Source organism: Leptodactylus fuscus, chromosome 4 (assembly GCF_031893055.1).
Source record: "Leptodactylus fuscus isolate aLepFus1 chromosome 4, aLepFus1.hap2, whole genome shotgun sequence".
In the NCBI taxonomy this organism is placed as follows: Eukaryota; Metazoa; Chordata; class Amphibia; order Anura; family Leptodactylidae; genus Leptodactylus; species Leptodactylus fuscus.
In genome coordinates this window covers 8,720,286-8,737,595 of record NC_134268.1, presented here as the reverse complement: position 1 = coordinate 8,737,595, position 17,310 = coordinate 8,720,286, and the positions used below count along the sequence as shown (strand labels likewise).

Sequence of the window (17,310 nt, the reverse complement as noted above, 5' to 3'; positions counted from 1 at the left end):
AGGATTAGATACAGCTCAGTATACAGTATCACACAGGATAGGATTAGATACACAGCTCAGTATACAGTATCACACAGGATAGGATTAGATACACAGCTCAGTATACAGTATCACACAGGATAGGATTAGATACAGCTCAGTATACAGTATTACACAGGATAGGATTAGATACACAGCTCAGTATACAGTATCACACAGGATAGGATTAGATACAGCTCAGTATACAGTATCACACAGGATAGGATTAGATACAGCTCAGTATACAGTATCACACAGGATAGGATTAGATACACAGCTCAGTATACAGTATCACACAGGATAGGATTAGATACACAGCTCAGTATACAGTATCACACAGGATAGGATTAGATACACAGCTCAGTATACAGTATTACACAGGATAGGATTAGATACAGCTCAGTATACAGTATCACACAGGATAGGATTAGATACACAGCTCAGTATACAGTATCACACAGGATAGGCTTAGATACACAGCTCAGTATACAGTATCACACAGGATAGGATTAGATACATTCCAGTACACACACATGTGCATATGGACTACAAATCTCAGCCTGCCCTGCCTGCTCTCACTGCCGGTGTCTCCTCCATATCTGCGGTATTATCTTCCTGACAACTCTCCTGAGCTTCTCCTGTCTCACGTATCACCATTTAATGAATCTCTCTCCATCAAGCCTTCAGTTCGGGCCCCGGGGCCACTGGCAGCTCTACCCCTGTTATAGCCTCAGGACACGAGCTCCTGTTATATATAATATAATGTATTCATGACAATCCTGAGTAATACCGCATACAGGGGGAAAATAATGGGCCGACTCCCACGCGCCCGCCCATTGCAGATCACCTGTCTCCACCGCGCCACTAATGAAAACAACGCGGGCCCATGTGGTAATGAGACAGGACACCGCCGAGTGACAAGTGATGGAGCTGCCACCAAATGAGCTGACATCAAAGCCAGCGCACATCACCAGGCTGCCGGTGACGGTTGTCTGATAGTACCGGGGGGCGGCACACACAGCACTGAGCATCTGTAGGCAGCAAGCAAACAGCCAAAAAATCCATCAAACATAAAGGGGTGTAAGACCTGTGCCGCAAGATGGCAGTATTATATAACCACTGTATGGCGGTATTAAATGACCCTGGTATAGTGGTATTATATAACCAATGTAATGCAGTATCATATGACCATACTATAGGGGTATTATATGAGCACTCTGTGGTCATACTGTATATAACCACTGTGTTGAGGTATTATTTAACAACTGTATGACAGTATTATATGACCATAGTATAGCGGTTTTATATAACCACTATATGGAGGTATTATATGACTATAGTATAGCAGTATTATGTAACCACCATATGACAGTATTATATGACCTTAGTCTGGCAGTATTGTATGACCATAGAATAGTGGTATTATATAACCAATGTATGGCAGTATCATATGGCCATACTATAGGGGTATTATATAAGCAATCTATGGTGATATATAACCACTGTATTGAAGTAATATATAACCACTGTATGACAGTATTATATGACCATAGTATAGCAGTTTTATTTAACCACTATATGGAGGTATTATATGACTATAGTATAGCGGTATTTCATAAACACCATATCACAGTATTGTATGACCTTAGTCTGGCAGTATTATATGACCATAGTACATTGGTTTTATATAACCACTATATGGTGCTATTATATGACCACTGTATGTCGGTATGGTGATATTGTGTAACCACTACATGGCAGTATTACATAACTGCTGTATGGTGATACTATATGACCATTGTATGGCGGTATTATATAACTACTGTATGATGGTCTTCTATAACCAGTGTTTGGTGATATTATATACATATTCTATGGCAGTATTGTGTAACTACTTTACGGTATTATTGACTGATGAATTGTGTATCACTTACTTATTACTGATGGTGGCGGCACTGTATACTGTTATCATATAGGTATCTGTATTATTTGTATACCGTATGTCAGCACACAGTGTTACAGTATATAGTGGAAGGAGCAGAATCCTTTCAGCAACACAGAGTATTTCAGGAGAAGAGCGTGGGAGGTTGTAGGTAGAGAGTTATATAGTAGTATCCTCCCAGCAGCACAGAGTATTTCAGTAGAGAAGTGCTGATCTTGCGGGAGGTTACAGGCAAGGAAGGAGCAGCACAGAGTATTTCAGGAGGTGGGAACTGATGTCATTTTTACAGTCATATTTCTAAGAGTCTATTCACACGCCTTTAGTGCAATCTTCCAAAACCAGAACAAAATTCTGTAGTTTTGTGTCACTTTCTGAAAATCATAGCACAAACTGCGACATGTGAACACCCCCCTACGAGCCTGCCTGCGCTCCGCACTTTGGAGGTGCCGGTCCCCCCCTGCCCGGTAATTAACAAGTCCATTATTGTAAGTAAGTCGGTGGAGGAGTCGGTAATGAGCGCGCTCGCCAGACATGGTTAATCAGCAGCAGATGACACGATCTGGCACATTCTTACCTTCTCCCCTATTTTTAATGTGAGTCTCTTCCCTGGCTCACGTCTCTGCCAGTAGAAAGTTAATCATCACTCCTACATCGCGACGAGGAGAGAACGCCGCGCCAACGGAAAAAATCCTTAAACTATATTGGCAAATAGGATTGACCTTTAACAAGAGATCTCTCTGTCTTTTCAGAGCCTCATGAGATTTGTCCTGAAGAAAATTACGCGGCTGTTGTTTGGCAAGAAACCCCAGCGGGAGATACGGCCGAGGTTCGCTGCCCTCGAAATGCCACCGGTAAGGGGAACTTGGTCTACAGGTCGCCTTCCCGTACGGCCACTTGTACAAGAAAACGCCTCATGATCCTATAACAAGATTCCAAACAGAACCTTTGATAAGTATCTCCCTCATTCTTTACACTGCAGCTCTACTCAGAGGACTCACAGCTTAGTAACTGCAGGGTAGATGCATTGTCTAGTGGAGTCTATGGTAGGCCCAAACCTCATCCACCGTCTGCCCTATGGGCCCAAATCTCCGCCACCTCCTTCCCCATAAGCCCAACCCCCATCCACCTCCTGCCCCATAGACCCAAACCTCCTCCACCTCCTGCCCCATAGGCTCAAACCTCATCCACCGTCTGCCCCATAGACCCAAACCTCATCCACCTCCTGCCCCATAGACCCAAACCTCATCCACCTCCTGCCCCATAGACCCAAACCTCATCCACCTCCTGCCCCATAGACCCAAACCTCCTCCACCTCCTGCCCCATAGGCTCAAACCTCCTCCACCTCCTGCCCCATAGACCCAAACCTCATCTACCCCCTGCTCCATAGACCCAAACCTCATCCACCTCCTGCCCCATAGGCTCAAACCTCTTCCACCTCCTGCCCCATAGGCCCAAACCCCATCCACCTCCTGCCCGATAGACCCAAACCTCATCTACCCCCTGCTCCATAGACCCAAACCTCATCCACCTCCTGCTCCATAGACCCAAACCTCATCCACCTCCTGCCCCATAGGCCCAAACCTCCTCTATTGTCTGTCCCATAGACCCAAACCTCCTCCACCTCTTTCCCCATAAGCCCAAACCTCATCCACCTTCTGCCCCATAGGCCCAAACCTCCTCCATTGTCTGTCCTATAGACCCAAACCTCATCCACCTCTTTCCCCATAAGCCCAAACCTTATCCACTGTCTGCCCATAGACCCAGACCTCCTCCACCTCCTGCCCCATAGGCCCAAACCTCCTCTATTGTCTGTCCCATAGACCCAAACCTCCTCCACCTCTTTCCCCATAAGCCCAAACCTCATCCACCTCCTGCCCCATAGACCCAAACCTCCTGCCCCATAGTCCCAAACCTCATCCACCTCCTTCCCCATAAGCCCAAACCTCATCCACCCCCTGCCCCATAGACCCAAACCCCATCCACCTCCTGCCCCATAGACCCAAACCTCATCCACCTCCTGCTCCATAGACCCAAACCTCATCCACCTCCTGCCCCATAGACCCAAACCCCATCCACCTCCTGCCCCATAGACCCAAACCTCATCCACCTCCTGCCCCATAGACCCAAACCTCCTCCACCTCCTGACCCATAGACCCAAACCCCATCTACCTCCTGCTCCATAGACCCAAACCTCATCTACCTCCTGCCCCATAGACCCAAACCTCCTCCACCTCCTGACCCATAGACCCAAACCCCATCTACCTCCTGCTCCATAGACCCAAACCTCATCCACCTCCTGCCCCATAGACCCAAACCTCCTCCACCTCCTGACCCATAGACCCAAACCCCATCTACCTCCTGACCCATAGACCCAAACCTCATCCACCTCCTGCTCCATAGACCCAAACCTCCTCCACCTCCTGCCCCATAGACCCAAACCTCATCCACCTACTGCCCCATAAGCCCAAACCTCCTCCACCTCCTGCCCCATAGACCCAAACCTCATCCACCTCCTGCCCCATAGACCCAAACCTCATCTACCTCCTGCCCCATAGACCCAAACCTCCTCCACCTCCTGACCCATAGACCCAAACCCCATCTACCTCCTGCTCCATAGACCCAAACCCCATCTACCTCCTGCTCCATAGACCCAAACCTCATCCACCTCCTGCCCCATAGACCCAAACCTCATCCACCTCCTGCCCCATAGGCCCAAACTACTGCCCTGACCCTTCCCCTTTTACACTGCAGATCTGGGTGCAGTCTCGCCTGTCCGGATAGTTTGTTACAATGTATCAGTGCAGGGGAATTGTATCAGTTTGGAGGCCATGAGGATGGTCTTCTGACTTCAGCACCACGGCCGGTGGACAGCACCAATGCAGCAGCTGCTATATACAGTAGCCTATGTAGCCGGGGTTGCTCACATATTGGCGCTGAGCCATGGCTACATATCTTTAGTCCTACATGTGTCCATCTTCCCCTGTTCTGATAGTTTGTTACATTGTATCAGTGCAGGTAAAATGTATCAGTTGGGAGTCCATGAGGATGGTCTTGTGACTTCAGCACTGTTGTCAGTCCCCCAGCCACTATATACTGCCTGTTTTGTTGCATGACCAGGGACATTTTGACTCCCCCATGACACCCAGCTTTCCTAAGCACAGATAGACTAACTCCCACCTCATGGGGAACTTTCGGCCAATAAGGGTTTACTCTTCATTCCATCCTGTTGCTCGTTTCCAGGGCTCATTCTCCGAAAGTGCGTTCTGGACGAGGTGGGAGAAGCGTACTGGGAGGCTCCGACGTACATCAAATGTGTTTCCCTTGACTACAGGAATCTTCAACAGATGGTAAGATAAAAAATACCGTTTGGCGTCTCCTCGCAGTCTTATTATTTATGGTTTAATTCAATTTGTTCTTTTTTGACTTTTTTTTTTCCCTGTGTAAGGCGTAGGGCTGCTGGCGCTGTAATAACGCAGGTTGGTGGCGTCTCCAGATACAAGACATCCGGGGGAACAGAATAGTTTAAGTGCTTTTGTGATTTGTATTATTACGTGCACAGCAAGCCGCCATAATTCCCTCATGAATCGCGCTCACCTTTGTACCGTGACTTTTAAGGCGCATTTTGGGTCTTTTTTTTTCCTCGCTAAATGAGACCTAAGCTGTTAAATATGGTATTAGGAGGGGAGGGAAAGGCAGAAATGAGCACTTGTTAGTCTCCATCTCCTTACAATAATGCAGCGAGCACAATCCGATCCCCCATTATGGTGACTAATGAGCAGGGGAATGTGCAGGGCCTGACGCGTTTCAGTCTCTGCGATCACCAGGGACGTCTGCCGGTCATGGATGGGATTAGCGGGGCTGCAGGTGACATGAACTCTATAGCTAATGCTCTAGGATGAATGTAACTATAAGGTAGAGCTGCTGGAGGACCACCTCTGGGGGCGCTGTAGTGCACATGAGATGTCTGGTGCAGGATTGTTATATTATGTGATATATTGCCTATTATAGATCAGGGAGCACCTCTCCAAAGCTCAGAGAGGGCAGAAGGGGGAAGGCGTCTCGGGGGTGCTGCAGACTCTGGTGGATGCGACTCAAGAGGGCGCCAGTTATAGCGGAGACATCTTATCTATTGTGGACAGTCTGAGGAACATGACCGAGATCTTCAGGCGGCCGTACCACAACCCCTCATCCAATGATGTCCAGGTAAGGGGGTAAATAATAGAGCTATGGGGGGTCGGTATCACATAGGAGAGGCTTAGATACACAGCTCAGCATACAGTATCACATAGGAGAGGCTTAGATACACAGTTCAGCAGACAGGATAACACAAGGGAGGCTTAGATACACAGCTCAGTATACAGTATCACATAGGAGAAGCTTAGATACACAGCTCAGCAGACAGGGTAATACAAGGGAGGCTTAGATACACAGCTCAGCAGACAGTATAACACAAGGGAGGCTTAGATACACAGATCAGCAGACAGTATACCACCGGGGGGGGCTTAGATACACAGCTCAGCAGACAGTATACCACCAGGGAGGCTTAGATACACAACTCAGCAGACAGTATAACACAAGGGAGGCTTAGATACACAGCTCAGCAGACAGTATAACACAAGGGAGGCTTAGATACACAGCTCAGCAGACAGTATAACACAAGAGAGGCTTAGATACACAGCTCAGCAGACAGTATACCACCAGGGAGGCTTAGATACACAGCTCAGCAGACAGTATAACACAAGAGAGGCTTAGATACGCAGCTCAGCAGACTGTATCACACAGGATAGGATTAGATACACAACTCAGCAGACAGTATAACACAAGGGAGGCTTAGATACACAGCTCAACAGACTGTATCACACATGAGGAACTTAGATACACATCTAAGTAGACTGTGTCACACATTATAGGATTAGATACAGCAGCCCAGTAGACAGTATCACAAATGATATGATTAGATACACGGCTAAACAGACATCACATGTGATAAGATTAGATACACAGCTCAGAGTACACCACCTGATAGGATTAAATACACTATACACTGCTTAGTATCAGACGCAGTAAGCTTAGATACACCTTGTCTTAGATACTTCCCACTAGCTCCCAGTAGAGTCTTCTGCAGGTTCTGGAGACATATGTAACGCTGTTCTCAGATACATGGCGCCCCCCCTGTAAGGCCTTGGATTATTGGCGTATCTCAGCCATGCAGGAATCAATGTGGAGGAGCCGGTGACAATGTGCCTGCAGGGAATAACATGGAGGCCGGGGGTGGGGGGCGCCTGGGGTAATAGATCTGCTGCAGAGCGAGTGGTGGGCTGGATGATAAGAGCAGAATGTTCTCCCGAGTCCTGGAGGTGACAATCTGTCCCCGCACTAATGACTGACAATACTCATGGCCTCTCTTCTGTCTTCCTGCAGAACTTCGTGCAGATCATCAGCAACTTATTGTCTGACGAAAACCGGGACAAGTGGGACGAAGCCCAAATGGTGAGTGGTGATAATCCTGCCCATGGAGCGATGCTGGGGGCCCGGAGTGAGGGGCCACAGCTTACAATGTTCCCCCTGCACTGGCACCATTAGAAAGGAGCAGATGGCAAGGAGAAGTACAAGCCCTGAATGTAGGGGGGTGATAGGGGCCACACGTTATACTGGGGGTCCCCTCATTGCTGTGCTCTATGGGGGGTCTGCACAGTCTAGAGACTTCCATGGCCGTCATGTCATTGAGGTAAGGCAGTTCTGGAACCTCGCGCCTCCGCCCGGCATCATCCTCATTGCAGGTTGTTATTAGTCCTGGAAACTTCTGATGATCGATGGCGAAGTCAGGCCGCAAGTCACACGGGGGCACTTATATGTGACTGAAGTAAGTGACCCCCTCCCAATTAAGATGAAATCCAGCCTGGCTGCTGTATACGACATCGGTCACTTGGGGGCTATTATTTTTGATATTGTTATAGGACATGTATGAAACCCCAGAAGCTGCAATCTGAGAGAGTCAATACATCCCTATACAGCATACATCTCTATACATCATACGTCGTACATCATACATCCCTATACATCATACATCCCTATACATCATACATCATACATCCCTATACATCATACATCCCTATACATCATACATCATACATCCCTATACATCATACATCCCTATGCATCATACATCGTACATCCCTATACATCATACAACCCTATACATCATACATCGTACATCATACATCATACATCCCTATACATCATACATCCCTATGCATCATACATCGTACATCCCTATACATCATACAACCCTATACATCATACATCCCTATACATCATACATCCCTATACATCATACATCCCTATACATCATACATCCCTATACATCATACATCCCTATACATCATACATCCCTATACATCATACAACCCTATACATCATACATCATACATCCCTATACATCATACATCCCTATACATCATACATCGTACATCATACATCCCTATACATCATACAACCCTATACATCATACATCCCTATACATCATACATCCCTATACATCATACATCCCTATACATCATACATCGTACATCATACAACCCTATACATCATACATCCCTATACATCATACATCGTACATCATACATCCCTATACATCATACATCCCTATACATCATACAACCCTATACATCGTACATCTCTATACATCATACATTGTATGTCAGACATCCCTATACATCATAAATCGCACATCATACATCCCTATGCATCATACAACCCTATACATCAAACATCCCTATACATCATACATCATACATCCCTATACATCATGCATCCCTATACATCATACATCGTACATCTCTATACATCATACATCGTACATCATACATCCCTATACATCATACATCCTTATACATCATACATCATACATCCCTATACATCATACATCCTTATACATCATACATCCCTATGCATCATACAACCCTATACATCATACATCATACATCCCTATACATCAAACATCCCTATACATCATACATCATACATCCCTATACATCATACATCCCTATACATCATACATCGTACATCTCTATACATCATACATCGTACATCATACATCCCTATATATCATACATCCCTATACATCATACATCCCTATACATCATACATCCCTATACATCATACATCGTACATCTCTATACATCATACATCGTACTTCTCTATACATCGTACATCAGACATCCCTATACATCGTACATCCTTATACATCATACATCATACATCCCTATACATCATACATCCCTATACATCATACATCATACATCCTTATACATCATACATCCCTATACATCATACATCCTTATACATCATACATCATACATCCCTATACATCATACATCATACATCCCTATACATCAAACATCCCTATACATCATACATCATACATCATACATCCCTATACATCACACATCCCTATACATCATACATCGTACATCTCTATACATCATACATCGTACATCATACATCCCTATATATCATACATCCCTATACATCATACATCCCTATACATCATACATCCCTATACATCATACATCCCTATACATCATACATCGTACATCTCTATACATCATACATCGTACTTCTCTATACATCGTACATCAGACATCCCTATACATCGTACATCATACATCCCTATACATCATACATCCTTATACATCATACATCATACATCCTTATACATCATACATCCCTATACATCATACATCCTTATACATCATACATCCCTATACATCATACATCCTTATACATCATACATCATACATCCCTATACATCATACATCCCTATACATCATACATCGTACATCCCTATACATCATACATCCTTATACATCGTACATCATACAACCCTATACATCATACATCCCTATACATCATACATCCCTATATATCATACATCCCTATACATCATACATCGTACTTCTCTATACATCGTACATCAGACATCCCTATACATCGTACATCCTTATACATCATACATCCCTATACATCATACATCCCTATACATCATACATCATACATCCTTATACATCATACATCCCTATACATCATACATCCTTATACATCATACATCATACATCCCTATACATCATACATCATACATCCCTATACATCAAACATCCCTATACATCATACATCATACATCATACATCCCTATACATCACACATCCCTATACATCATACATCGTACATCTCTATACATCATACATCGTACATCATACATCCCTATATATCATACATCCCTATACATCATACATCCCTATACATCATACATCCCTATACATCATACATCGTACATCTCTATACATCATACATCGTACTTCTCTATACATCGTACATCAGACATCCCTATACATCGTACATCATACATCCCTATACATCATACATCCTTATACATCATACATCATACATCCCTATACATCATACATCCCTATACATCATACATCATACATCCTTATACATCATACATCCCTATACATCATACATCCTTATACATCATACATCATACATCCCTATACATCATACATCCCTATACATCATACATCGTACATCCCTATACATCATACATCCTTATACATCATACATCATACATCCCTATACATCATACATCCCTATACATCATACATCCCTATACATCATACATCGTACATCATACAACCCTATACATCATACATCCCTATACATCATACATCCCTATACATCATACATCCCTATACATCATACATCCCTATACATCATACATCCCTATATATCATACATCCCTATACATCATACATCGTACATCTCTATACATCATACATCGTACTTCTCTATACATCGTACATCAGACATCCCTATACATCGTACATCATACATCCATATACATCATACATCTTTATACATCATACATCCCTATACATCATACATCCCTATACATCATACATCATACATCCTTATACATCATACATCCCTATACATCATACATCCTTATACATCATACATCCCTATACATCATACATCATACATCCCTATACATCAAACATCCCTATACATCATACATCATACATCCCTATACATCACACATCCCTATACATCATACATCGTACATCTCTATACATCATACATCGTACATCATACATCCCTATATATCATACATCCCTATACATCATACATCCCTATACATCATACATCCCTATACATCATACATCCCTATACATCATACATCGTACATCTCTATACATCATACATCGTACTTCTCTATACATCGTACATCAGACATCCCTATACATCGTACATCATACATCCCTATACATCATACATCCTTATACATCATACATCATACATCCCTATACATCATACATCCCTATACATCATACATCGTACATCCCTATACATCATACATCCTTATACTTCGTACATCATACAACCCTATACATCATACATCCCTATACATCATACATCCCTATACATCATACATCCCTATACATCATACATCCCTATACATCATACATCCCTATATATCATACATCCCTATACATTATACATCGTACTTCTCTATACATCGTACATCAGACATCCCTATACATCGTACATCCTTATACATCATACATCCCTATACATCATACATCCCTATACATCATACATCATACATCCTTATACATCATACATCCCTATACATCATACATCCTTATACATCATACATCATACATCCCTATACATCATACATCATACATCCCTATACATCAAACATCCCTATACATCATACATCATACATCCCTATACATCACACATCCCTATACATCATACATCGTACATCTCTATACATCATACATCGTACATCATACATCCCTATATATCATACATCCCTATACATCATACATCCCTATACATCATACATCCCTATACATCATACATCGTACATCTCTATACATCATACATCGTACTTCTCTATACATCGTACATCAGACATCCCTATACATCGTACATCATACATCCCTATACATCATACATCCTTATACATCATACATCATACATCCCTATACATCATACATCCCTATACATCATACATCATACATCCTTATACATCATAAATCCCTATACATCATACATCCTTATACATCATACATCCCTATACATCATACATCCTTATACATCATACATCCCTATACATCATACATCCCTATACATCATACATCGTACATCCCTATACATCATACATCCTTATACATCATACATCCCTATACATCATACATCCCTATACATCATACATCCCTATACATCATACATCGTACATCATACAACCCTATACATCATACATCCCTATACATCATACATCCCTATACATCATACATCCCTATACATCATACATCCCTATACATCATACATCCCTATATATCATACATCCCTATACATCATACATCGTACATCTCTATACATCATACATCGTACTTCTCTATACATCGTACATCAGACATCCCTATACATCGTACATCATACATCCCTATACATCATACATCTTTATACATCATACATCCCTATACATCATACATCCCTATACATCATACATCCTTATACATCATACATCCCTATACATCATACATCCTTATACATCATACATCATACATCCCTATACATCATACATCATACATCCCTATACATCAAACATCCCTATACATCATACATCATACATCCCTATACATCACACATCCCTATACATCATACATCGTACATCTCTATACATCATACATCGTACATCATACATCCCTATATATCATACATCCCTATACATCATACATCCCTATACATCATACATCCCTATACATCATACATCCCTATACATCATACATCGTACATCTCTATACATCATACATCGTACTTCTCTATACATCGTACATCAGACATCCCTATACATCGTACATCATACATCCCTATACATCATACATCCTTATACATCATACATCATACATCCCTATACATCATACATCATACATCCTTATACATCATACATCCCTATACATCATACATCCTTATACATCATACATCATACATCCCTATACATCATACATCCCTATACATCAAACATCCCTATACATCATACATCATACATCCCTATACATCACACATCCCTATACATCATACATCGTACATCTCTATACATCATACATCGTACATCATACATCCCTATATATCATACATCCCTATACATCATACATCCCTATACATCATACATCCCTATACATCATACATCCCTATACATCATACATCATACATCTCTATACATCATACATCGTACTTCTCTATACATCGTACATCAGACATCCCTATACATCGTACATCATACATCCCTATACATCATACATCCTTATATATCATACATCATACATCCCTATACATCATACATCCCTATACATCATACACCATACATCCTTATACATCATACATCCCTATACATCATACATCCTTATACATCATACATCCCTATACATCATACATCCTTATACATCATACATCATACATCCCTATACATCATACATCCCTATACATCATACATCCCTATACATCATACATCGTACATGCCTATACATCATACATCCTTATACATCATACATCATACATCCCTATACATCATACATCCCTATACATCATACATCCCTATACATCATACATCGTACATCATACAACCCTATACATCATACATCCCTATACATCATACATCCCTATACATCATACATCCCTATACATCATACATCCCTATACATCATACATCCCTATACATCATACATCGTACATCTCTATACATCATACATCGTACTTCTCTATACATCGTACATCAGACATCCCTATACATCGTACATCATACATCCCTATACATCATACATCCTTATACATCATACATCATACATCCCTATACATCATACATCATACATCCTTATACATCATACATCCCTATACATCATACATCCTTATACATCATACATCATACATCCCTATACATCATACATCCCTATACATCAAACATCCCTATACATCATACATCATACATCATACATCCCTATACATCACACATCCCTATACATCATACATCGTACATCTCTATACATCATACATCGTACATCATACATCCCTATATATCATACATCCCTATACATCATACATCCCTATACATCATACATCCCTATACATCATACATCCCTATACATCATACATCATACATCTCTATACATCATACATCGTACTTCTCTATACATCGTACATCAGACATCCCTATACATCGTACATCATACATCCCTATACATCATACATCCTTATATATCATACATCATACATCCCTATACATCATACATCCCTATACATCATACACCATACATCCTTATACATCATACATCCCTATACATCATACATCCTTATACATCATACATCCCTATACATCATACATCCTTATACATCATACATCATACATCCCTATACATCATACATCCCTATACATCATACATCCCTATACATCATACATCGTACATGCCTATACATCATACATCCTTATACATCATACATCATACATCCCTATACATCATACATCCCTATACATCATACATCCCTATACATCATACATCGTACATCATACAACCCTATACATCATACATCCCTATACATCATACATCCCTATACATCATACATCCCTATACATCATACATCCCTATACATCATACATCGTACTTCTCTATACATCGTACATCAGACATCCCTATACATCGTACATCATACATCCCTATACATCATACATCTTTATACATCATACATCCCTATACATCATACATCCTTATACATCATACATCCCTATATATCATACATCCCTATACATCATACATCGTACATCATACAACCCTATACATCATACATCTCTATACATCATACATCCCTATACATCATACATCCCTATACATCATACATCCCTTTACATCATACATCATACATCCCTTTACATCATACATATTACTCCAGAGCAGGAGGAGACATCATTCACCATCATCAGTCATCAATATCATGATTAGAAGTAATCAATAATCATCAATAATCAATCATCAATATTCATTATCATCAATCCACCAATAATCAGTCATTAATAATCATTTTTAGAATCAATTATCATCAGCAGTCACTCGTGATCAGTCATCATTATTAATCAATCATCACTTATCATCAATCTTCAGCAATAATCAATCTTCAATCGATCATCACAATCAGTCATCAACAATTAGCCATCGATTATCATCATCAGCAATACTGAGAAACAAATATCTTCATCGATTAATGACCTATCAATAATCAATCAGCCATCAATTATCAGCAATAATCAATCAGTACTCAATCATTATTAATCATCATCAATCAGCAATAATCATTATTAATAACCAATTATTAGTCATCTTCATTGGTGATCAGTCATCAATAATCAATTATCATTTATCATCAACAATTATCAATCATCTTCATGATTAATGATCCATCAATCATCAGTTATTGTTTAACAAATCAATCAATGATCAACGGCAACAATTAATCATCCTTAATAATCTATCAGTCATTATTAGTAATCAGTTATCATCAACAATCATCAATAATCAGAATGTAACAGATTCAATAATCTTTGATTCATCAGTCGTCTATAAATCATCATCAATCATTAATAATCATCATCAATAATTACATCTCATCATCCATTATCGTGTGGGGGATGTGGCCCTTGGTTTGATCTAGTGACCACAGAACCCCTGGACATGGCTACTATATACACTCACCGGCCACTTTATTATGTACACCTGTCCAACTGCTCGTTAACACTTAATTTCTAATCAGCCAATCACATGGCGGCAACTCAGTGCATTTAGGCATGTAGACATGGTCAAGACAATCTCCTGCAGTTCAAACCGAGCATCAGTATGGGGAAGAAAGGTGATTTGAGTGCCTTTGAACGTGGCATGGTTGTTGGTGCCAGAAGAGCTGGTCTGAGTATTTCAGAAACTGCTGATCTACTGGGATTTTCACGCACAACCATCTCTAGGGTTTACAGAGAATGGTCCGAAAAAGAAAAAACATCCAGTGAGCGGCAGTTCTGTGGGAGGAAATGCGTTGTTGATGCCAGAGGTCAGAGGAGAATGGCCAGACTGGTTCGAGCTGATAGAAAGGCAACAGTGACTCAAATAGCCACCCGTTACAACCAAGGTAGCCAGAAGAGCATCTCTGAACGCCGCACAGTACGTCCAACTTTGAGGCTACAGATGGGCTACAGCAGCAGAAGACCACACCGGGTGCCACTCCTTTCAGCTAAGAACAGGAAACTGAGGCTACAATTTGCACAAGCTCATCGAAATTGGACAATTGAAGATTGGAAAAACGTTGCCTGGTCTGATGAGTCTCGATTTCTGCTGCGACATTCGGATGGTAGGGTCAGAATTTGGCGTCAACAACATGAAAGCATGGATCCATCCTGCCTTGTATCGGTAACGGTTCAGGCTGGTGGTGGTGGTGTCATGGTGTGGGGAATATTTTCTTGGCACTCTTTGGGCCCCTTGGTACCAATTGAGCATCGTTGCAACGCCAAAGCCTACCTGAGTATTGTTGCTGAGCATGTCCATCCCTTTATGACCACAATGTACCCAACATCTGATGGCTACTTTCAGCAGGATAATGCAATGCCATGTCATAAAGCTGGAATCATCTCAGACTGGTTTCTTGAACATGACAATGAGTTCACTGTACTCCAATGGCCTCCACAGTCACCAGATCTCAATCCAATAGAGGAGCATCTTTGGGATGTGGTGGAACGGGAGATTCGCATCATGGATGTGCAGCCGACAAATCTGCGACTGCAACTGTGTGATGCCATCATGTCAATATGGACCAAAATCTCTGAGGAATGCTTCCAGCACCTTGTTGTATCTATGCCACGAAGAATTGAGGCAGTTCTGAAGGCAAAAGGGGGTCCAACCCGTTACTAGCATGGTGTACCTAATAAAGTGGCCAGTGAGTGTATATACCATAGTCACTATACATGTGACTGCAATGCTACTGCGCCCTGACCTGACAGAGTGGTGGAGGCCACAAGGGACAGCTCCATAGGCAGCAGCCTGGTACGTCCAGCCTTCCCCACATAGTAATCATCTACCATGTATATACTCATGTTCCATAGTCCTTATATAGCACTGTATATTATTTGCTGCAGCGGTGAGCCCCTCCCCCGGTTATACTATGGATCGGCAGCAATTATCGCCTGCACGGTGTAGTAATTACCGCATTGATCAGGCTTTGATTCTGAAGACACAACATAAACGCTTCG

General features: G+C 41.7%; 1 protein-coding gene across 1 annotated transcript in view; it reads left to right on the top strand.

Moving 5' to 3' along the window:
* ADGRB1 (adhesion G protein-coupled receptor B1) overlaps positions 1 to 17,310 on the top strand; it is a 398,297-nt gene that overhangs the window by 140,303 nt on the left and 240,684 nt on the right. The window contains exons 8-11 of the mRNA XM_075270037.1: positions 2,710 to 2,811; positions 5,202 to 5,308; positions 5,970 to 6,164; positions 7,383 to 7,451. Of these exons, the coding sequence (XP_075126138.1) occupies positions 2,710 to 2,811; positions 5,202 to 5,308; positions 5,970 to 6,164; positions 7,383 to 7,451 (473 nt within the window). The remainder of the gene's footprint in view (positions 1 to 2,709; positions 2,812 to 5,201; positions 5,309 to 5,969; positions 6,165 to 7,382; positions 7,452 to 17,310) is intronic.